The 9,200-nt window shown below is 31.2% G+C and overlaps 1 protein-coding gene across 1 annotated transcript in view; it reads left to right on the top strand.

The window, feature by feature from the left end:
- The window catches only part of LOC111683381 (protein gooseberry-neuro), a 36,071-nt gene that overhangs the window by 8,691 nt on the left and 18,180 nt on the right, over positions 1 to 9,200 (top strand). Inside the window, exon 3 of the mRNA XM_046954863.1 lies at positions 4,111 to 4,222. Coding sequence (XP_046810819.1) covers positions 4,111 to 4,222 — 112 coding nt within the window. The remainder of the gene's footprint in view (positions 1 to 4,110; positions 4,223 to 9,200) is intronic.

The following is a 9,200-nucleotide window of genomic DNA, read 5'->3' as shown; positions in this document are numbered from 1 at the left end:
AGTTCTGTTCTAGTTCTGTTCTAGTTCTGTTCTAGTTCTGTTCTAGTTCTGTTCTAGTTCTGTTCTAGTTCTGTTCTAGTTCTGTTCTAATTCTGTTCAAGTTCTGTTTTAATTCTGTTCTAGTTCTGTTCTAGTTCTGTTCTAGTTCTGTTCTAGTTCAGTTCTAGTTCTGTTTAACTTCTCTTCTAATTTTCTTCCTGAGTTCCTTTAGCTTAATATTTTGCCATAAACTAATTGCAAATACAATAAAAATAATTACAATTACGAAAACTTTACTTTGTCAGACATTACAAATAATTTTCATTGTCAATCATACAGGTGTCTACATGTCTAAGCAAATACAACACCCATCAAATTTTCTTACAAGACATTTTTATTATTTTTTTACTTTTCCTTTTCGTAATGCAAAAATGTCATGTTATTTATGCATTTAGATGCAGCGCTGAAAATCTTGATAAATGAGATTTAAAGACAAAATTGCAAAGAAAGCAAATATATAATATAATTTCATGATTCTTATGGAAATGTTGTAGAAGAGCACGTTTTTAGTATCGAAATTATCATAGAGTAATAGGCATGCAATGATGACTGTCATTAAAAGTATGCAAATATGTTTCATGAGGATCGCTCTGTTAAAGTTCTCAAGATGAAATTTTCCAACTCAGAATTGTCTTGAGATTTATAGCGATCTCAGCTGAGTCCATTTCTATCTTTTGTTTGAAAATTTAGTCTGATTTCTTATATCAGAAAAAAAAAATTCTTTTTTAATAATTTCCATAGTTCTGACAATTTTGATAACGAGGGGAGGTTTGTCTTATACCACAGAAGATAGATGGGACTTGTGCTTAGTAGTTCAACCATTTTAGTTCAAAGTTCTAAATTTAACAAAGTTGAACCGATCTCTCTCTTGTGAGTATTGAACTCAGAGGTTTGTAAAAGATCACTTAGTTCTAATGATCTAACTAATAGATTAGAGACTTGCATAAATGCCTCTTGCACCGTTTTAGAAAAATTACAAGATCTTATTCCTAAATATCTCCTAAGAGTCTTACAACTTAGGTATTTCAAGTATAAAGCAAATAGCTTTGACAGTTTAGTTTGCTGTAATTCAATTTAATAACTTACAAACACAGTTGTACACTGAGTTGACTCATTTGAGTGGCGTGTGCGCTTGAGTCTACCATGGGGAAAATCGCACCAAGTGCAACTCCAAACAACAATTCAAATCTTTTATACTTTAGGTAACAAACAGTCAGTCGCACCACACATTGAACTAAAAACGATTTGTGTTATTTGTTGTGGATCTTGTTAATACTATAAAGCCTTTTGGCCATTTCAATGAAAAGACGAAAAAACCTCTCATACTCATAGGCAAACATTCGAATCATGTTGTCGAGAAAAATAAACTGACATTTTGTCCATGTCAGAGAAGAAGAAAAAAAATGTTCAAGGAATTACAACGGGGTGGGGGTTATGATTTAACTGGAAATTGTTTTTTTTTTCTTTATTGAATATGTCATAATGTACGTACATTTACAAAGAGAGTCAGAGAAAAATGTAATGTTGATTTGGATTTAAAACCAACCATTGCTCAGATTTATGACCAAACAAACTGGTCAGAGGAGTTGCCTATTAAATCTGTATAAAATCTGTTATATTTCTTTCTATTTTATTTTGTTCTTTAACATACAGTAGTGGTTTATTTATCATTGTTGCTGTTGTTGGAGTGTATACCTTTTTCAGAAAATCTGGTGGTCTTGTACTCTCAGCCACATATTCCAGTTAGGTGACAGCTTATCTTGTTTTTTGACAAGTCTTTGGGTTTGTTCTTTTTTTTCTTACTTTTTTTCTATTATTATTCTTTATTTAAATTGTTTCTTTTTTTGATTTAAAGTAGATATAAAGGAATCTAATGTTTACTAGTACATTCTAAAGAGTTAATGGAAAAATGTTTAACAAATTCAATTGAAATTTAATTAATTAGTTGACAGTTGAAATGACACTTGCACAGTATGTTTTCGACGAGACAGAGGGAAAGGGTTATGTTTGTTAACTGGTTAATAGATTTCTTTGTTATTTTGTGTTATACTATTATTTTCTTTGTTTGAATTTTTTCAAAAATTATAAGGAATTTGTTAGATTGATAATTGAAAAAATCTAATAAATCATATAATTTGACTATAATTCAAACGAATCACCCAAATTTCCTTTTATATTGCAATTGAAGGTTTTAGAATTGATGAGGAAAGTTTGATTATATACGAAACTTTACTTCACTGCATACAGAACAGAACTAGAACAGAACTAGAACAGAACTAGAACAGAACTAGAACAGAACTAGAACAGAACTAGAACAGAACTAGAACAGAACTAGAACAGAACTAGAACAGAACTAGAACAGAACTAGAACTAGAACAGAACTAGAACAGAACTAGAACAGAACTAGAACAGAACTAGAACAGAACTAGAACAGAACTAGAACAGAACTAGAACAGAACTAGAACAGAACTAGAACAGAACTAGAACAGAACTAGAACAGAACTAGAACAGAACTAGAACAGAACTAGAACAGAACTAGAACAGAACTAGAACAGAACTAGAACAGAACTAGAACAGAACTAGAACAGAACTAGAACAGAACTAGAACAGAACTAGAACAGAACTAGAACACAACTAGAACAGAATTAGAACAGAACTAGAACACAACTAGAACAGAACTAGAACAGTACTAGAAAAGAACTAGAATTGAACTAATACAGAACTAGAACAGAACCAGAACAAAACTAGAACTGAACTAGAACAGAAATAGAACTGAACTTGAACTGAACTAGAACTGAACTAGAACTGAAATAGAACTGAACTACAACTGAATTAGAACTGAACTAGAACTGAACTAGAACTGAACTAGAACAGATCTAGAACTGAATTAGAACTGAACTAGAACTGAACTAGAACTGAACTACAACTGAACTACAACTGAACTAGAACTGAACTAGAACTGAACTAGAACTGAACTAGAACTGAACTAGAACTGAACTAGAACTGAACTAGAACTGAACTAAAACTGAACTAAAACTGAACTAGAACTTAACTAGAACTGAACTAGAACTGAACTAGAACAGAACTAGAACTGAATTAGAACTGAACTAGAACTTAACTATAACTGAACTAGAACTAAACTAGAACTGAACTAGAATTGAATTAAAACAGAACTGAACTAGAACTGAACTAGAACTAAACTAGAACTAAACTAGAACTAAACTAGAACTGAACTAGAACTGAACTAGAACTGAACTAGAACTGAACTAGAACTGAACTAGAACTGAACTAGAACTGAACTAGAACTGAACTAGAACTGAACTAGAACTGAACTAGAACTGAACTAGAACTGAACTAGAACTGAACTAGAACTGAACTAGAACTGAACTAGAACTGAACTAGAACTGAACTAGAACTGAACTAGAACTGAACTAGAACTGAACTAGAACTGAACTAGAACTGAACTAGAACTGAACTAGAACTAAACTAGAACTGAACTAGAACTGAACTAGAACCGAACTAGAACTGAACTTGAACTGAACTAGAACTAAACTAGAACTAGAACTAGAACTGAACTAGAACTGAACTAGAACTTAACTAGAACTGAACTATTCCTAACTATAGACTAGAATATAGTCCAGGCTACAGACTTAAAAATAGTTCAGACTATATTCCGGACTATGGCCATGAATATATTCCAACGTTTATTCCATACTATGTAGCCGAAACTATGGCCAATATAATAGTTCATACTAGAGCCAGCGGTAAGTGTAATTGATATTTCCTTAAGTTTTTTTTGTATTTAAAAATGTTTTTACAAAATAAATGAGAATTATGGGAATGAATTCTGTCTCACTTTGATCTTACGCAAAAGAAGTTATCATTTCTTATAATTGTCTCAGTAAGCAGTCCAATCATCCAATTTCATAATTTAAGTATTTATGTAAATTTAAATTAATTTTTGATGTGGATACACCAACAAAAAAACTCTAATCTATTAATAACTATTAATATGCTAATAAGTGTTTAAATATCTTGTTTTCTTTTTTTCCCTCACAAAAATATTCACAGGAAGGTTTTACAGATCCGCCCTCAACATCATCGATAAGTCGCTTGTTAAGGGGTAACGATCGCAGCAGTGATGATGGACGTAAAGATTATAGTATACATGGCATATTAGGCGGTAAGTTAACTAACTAATAAAATTAGAAAATAAAAAAAGCGAAAACACACAAAACTAACTTTAATTAATTAAAACACCTTTTGAAATAGTTGGGGAAGAAATAGAACCTGAAAAAAGAAACAAACACTTGTTTGTCCCCTTTTTTGGTGAAAGAAGAAGATGATGAGGAAAAAAAAACTAGAAATCACTATTTTTGATCAAATTATAGATCATTTATTTGATAATTTGAAAATCATCATCAAATCATTTGTTGCACAAATCAACAGCATCTCGATAACGTCTTAAAAACACACATACCACAAAGCGGCGGCATTTTAACTTTGATCGTCTTAAAGAAACAAAATACAACACTGAAAAGCCGCTCAAACAGAAACCAACAGTTAAACAAAAGACTTTTTAGTTGATACTGTGGCTGTTTGTTGTAGAGAGGCAATCGGATTTTAGTTTTTGTTTAAAAAGATTTTTTCCCATTAGGTTCTCATCAAAACCCATAAAAATCTATAACATTCTAACAGACGGACAGACAGACAGACAACCAGTTAGATAGACGTTGGTATACATGGACAGCAAGCAAAGTGTTGATGATGACACCTTAGAAAATGATAATGATTATTATTTTACATTTCGTTTTCTTTAAATTTTTTCTTTATCTTTTACTTGTACTTGCTATGAACGAAAAAAAAGAAAAAAGGTTTTATTTAAAGCAACTAATAAGCAAGATTTTTCAACTTGAAGATGTTTTGGAAAGTAAGAGAAAAAAGGCTAATTCTATAAATATGCAAAGTCATGCGATAAACGATCTCTAAAATATGTTAGTTGTCGGAATATATATAAAACAAAACCTTAAAAATATATAAATATAAACTGATAAAATAATATCGATCTAGAGAGAAACAATGTGTTGTAAAAGTGTTAATGATCCGAAGATTGTTATTGTTAAGAAAATTGAGTAGAAAATTGTGTTTTTAGTTTAATTATGAAGAGAAAAAATGTAGAATATATCTATAAATATAGAAAATTAAATAACAATTGTACATAAAGCGCTAGAGCAAAGTTTAAGCACAGAGTTAACACATTTGACATTGGAAACAAGAAAAATGTGGGAAACTTATAGTCGTCGGGTCTGCTCATGATTCCTCTGATCTAGAGAAAAAAGGGATTTTCACAAAACCATTACATAAGGCATTGCAATCTTATCAATTCAATCTCCTGCAGATCTTGTAGATTTAGTCTCTCAGAGAATCTACCTTGCACTTCTAATTTCTTGTGATCTCTCTGCAGTTTATATAAGAGAAACTGTCCTTGTTGTTTTAGTAATTGTTCAGCAGATTTCGGTATACAAGAGTTTTCATGTCTATCTCTCTGCAGAGCTTCTTGGAGTTCCAATTTCTTGTGATCTTTCCTAATAGTATATTAAATCTATTTGACGATCATTCCAAGTTTCCATAGATTCTAAAATGTTTGATCTAGAAAACAATCATTCCAAGTTTTCATAAAACCATTAGATTGTTCTCTCTCCTATAGATTCAAAAATGTTTGATCTAAAAGACTATAATTTCGTGTTTCCATAAAACCATTCAATTGCTCTCTGTCTTCTTTGGAGTCAATAAAAAAACGTTCTCTTTCTTTACAGAATATTTAATCTAGAAGTTGGTCATTGAGGATGTCCACATCTTGCATATTTAGTCTCTTAGAAGATCTACCTCGCAGTTGCAATTTCTTGTGATCTCTCTTAATAGACGATCACTCCTAGTCTCCATAAGACCATTATATTGTTCTCTGTCTCTTAATTTCTTGTGATTTCAATTAATAGACGATCACTCCAAGTTTTCATAAAACCATAAGATTGTTCTCTGTCTCCTAAAGATTCTAAAATTTTCGTTTTAGAAGACGATCCGCAAAAACATTATATTGATCTTAGACGCCTATAGAACGCTTACAAGGAAATATCTTTGTCAGCAGATAACGATATTATTCGATAACTTTTATAAAACACTAGGAGGAAATCTTCTTGTGTTTCCAATAATAGGTCAGCAGATATCGATAGTAAATTCTTAATAAATATCTGAATAGAAGTCGCTTTTCCTGACGTACCACCAAATATCTGCTTTGTGAGGAACTCTTCTCGCATTTCTTAAAACTGCTCAACTGCGATCGGTGGTGAGAGCAAAGATTTCGCACAAAATCTTCTATTTGATCATTATCGCTTTTCGATAGCTCCATCAGGATTCTATTTGCAATCTCTAGTTATACTGTAGTCCACCAATCGATCGATATTTGTTAGTACTACTGATCGATGAACACTTAATTAGTGATAATCACTATTTATTAAAGATTCAATCTAGTGATCGATCTATGGAGTAATATTTGTCCGTTCAACTGATAAAGTGTAGTTTAGTAATAGAGAAGTTATCCAATGTTTTCTTAATAGAATATTTAATCTTTCATTTCATCTTTGTTCATTTCAGTAGCGATCGGTGTCAGTTGTGAAGGTTACTGATCGATGAATAGGTGGCCAGAAGGTGTCATTTCAGTGTAGAATACTCTATTGATATTTTTCAATATTACTGATCGTTAAACTGTTGATCTGAAGTTGTCGCAGTTGAAGTCTCCTGCATTTTCTCTTTATAGAAGATTCAATCGCAATAATATTCAGCGAAGGGTACAGTTGATCTTTAATGACTGTATCTCTCTCTCTCTCAAAACAAGATTTCTTCTTAATCTTTTCATTTAGATCGTTTAGATTCGTTAGATCCGTCAAGATATCTTTTAAATAGTAAATTTTTCAATCGATGACGTCTAAGTGCAATCCAAATCTTTACTATTATTCATTTAGTAGACGAAGTAAGATCATCTGATTAGTACGATGGAAGCTCTCTATTAATCAGTAGATTAACAGCACTTTTACTGTTTACTGATCGTTCCTAATCAATCTCTTCCACAATCAGTCGTTCATCATTATCTCAAATCGAAGCATCTCTTAGAAAGGATATTACAATGAAATGACTTACAAGATCTGATGTTTATATAAGTTTTGAACGAAGTTAGAGTTCCCCAGCAAAGTCCATGTTTCACTAGTGATCTCTACTTTAAAGAGGAAAGTTTTGGATATTTTTCAATTCCTTAAAGCCAATAGCTTTTTTATGCTTAAATATTTTTATATTTTTTCTTTACCAGGAAACGTTAACGCCACAATCTCTTAAAAAACCTAAGATTTACAAATCTTTCAAAACAAATGTTAATTACCTTAACAAACAATAACTTCAAGGATTTCTGCCCGCATCGTATAAAATCGTCCTTTGAAGATTAAACAAAGCTAACCGCATTACATTTAACAAAATAAATAAAAACAAGTGAAAAAAATAGTCATACAAATATTTTGCAAATAATGGTTTAAAATTTTGTATATTGTTTTATAAAAAAAAGAAAAAATAAAACATTTAACAACAATTGTCGTGGGAAATTGTCTTTAAATTCAGGGTCGTTTACCTAAACAGATATAATACTAAATAGGCTGGTGTTTATTGATAGAAGAAGAAAAAGAAGAAAACATTATAACAACCTTAACAAAACTATATAAGTAGTTTAAGATCAATGAAAGAATCAGTTACTTTTGTCTCTTACTATTTTTTTTCTCTCACTCTCTCTCTCCTATTTTCATAAGTTATATATGAATGAATTAAAAAACCTTAAGAAACATGTGTACGTGTGTTTGTGTGTATGTGTTTGTTTGTATAGATTTTCAAGTCACTTAAGGTGACAATATTTTGACATTATTTGTCTTTAAAACTGTGACCTTGCCGGCGAAATTAAAACAAGAAATAGCAATGTTTTTGCCTTAAAACAATAATGAATATTGATTTTTTGTATTGTTTAAAAAAAAAGAACAAGTATTTTAATACAAAAAAATGTAATTGTATGGAAAAAGTATTTTATGTATAAACAAATAAACAGGTCGCTTACAAAATTTAATGATTTGTCTTTCAAGTCAAACGGCCAAAAACTCATTAAAGTATTTTAAACAATTTAAAAAGTTCCTCTATTCGTAACGAATCTTTTCATTTTGTAATTATTTCTTTTACCCGAGAGATATTTATGTCATAAAGTGGAAAAGGAACTAACAACATATAACAAACCACAGATGCTTAAAGAACAGATATCTTTCTTCAATAAGTTTGTGGACTAATATAGTACAAATACAGTTTATATTCCAGAATTTTATTTAAAGTCAAATCTGTAGTTCCGACTCCATTCGAGTCTATAGTTGAGACTATAGTGGAGACTAAGACAAATCTATAAAGGAGACTACAGTGAAGTCTAAATCTAAAATACTATTGTTAAGTCTTTAGTCGGGACTATAATGAACACTTTAGTGAGATCTACAGTCGAGACTATAGTGAAATCTATAGTCAGGACTGTAGTCAAATGTATAGTAAGGACTATAGTCAAGTGATATCTATAGTCCAGACTATGATGAAGTCTATAGATAGGACTATAGTGAAGCCTATAGTAAGGACTATAATGAAATCTATAGTCAGGACAATAGTGAAGTCTATAATCAGGACTATAGTGAAGTCTATAGTCGAGTCTATAGTCAGGGCTATAGGCAAGTCTATAATGAGAACTGTAGTGAAGTATATAGTCAGGACTAAAGTGAAGTCTTTAGTCAAGACTATAGTCAAATCTATAGTCAGGACTATAGTCAAGTCTATAATCAGGACTATAGTGAAGTCTATAGTCAGGACTATAGTCAAGTGTATAGTCTGGACTATAGTCAAGTCTATAGTGAAGTCTATAGTCAGGGCTATAGTCAAGTCTATAATGAGGACTGTAGTCAATTCTATAGTCAGGACTATAGTCAAGTCTATAGTCAGGACTATAGTCAAGTGTATAGTCAGGACTATAGTCAAGTCTATAGTGAAGTCTATAGTCAGGGCAATAGTCAAGTCTATAATGAGGACTGTAGTCAAGTCTATAG

This window comes from Lucilia cuprina, chromosome 6, assembly GCF_022045245.1.
Source record: "Lucilia cuprina isolate Lc7/37 chromosome 6, ASM2204524v1, whole genome shotgun sequence".
In the NCBI taxonomy this organism is placed as follows: Eukaryota; Metazoa; Arthropoda; class Insecta; order Diptera; family Calliphoridae; genus Lucilia; species Lucilia cuprina.
Note: the sequence above shows the minus strand (reverse complement) of the source record. Positions and strands in the feature narration are given on the sequence as shown.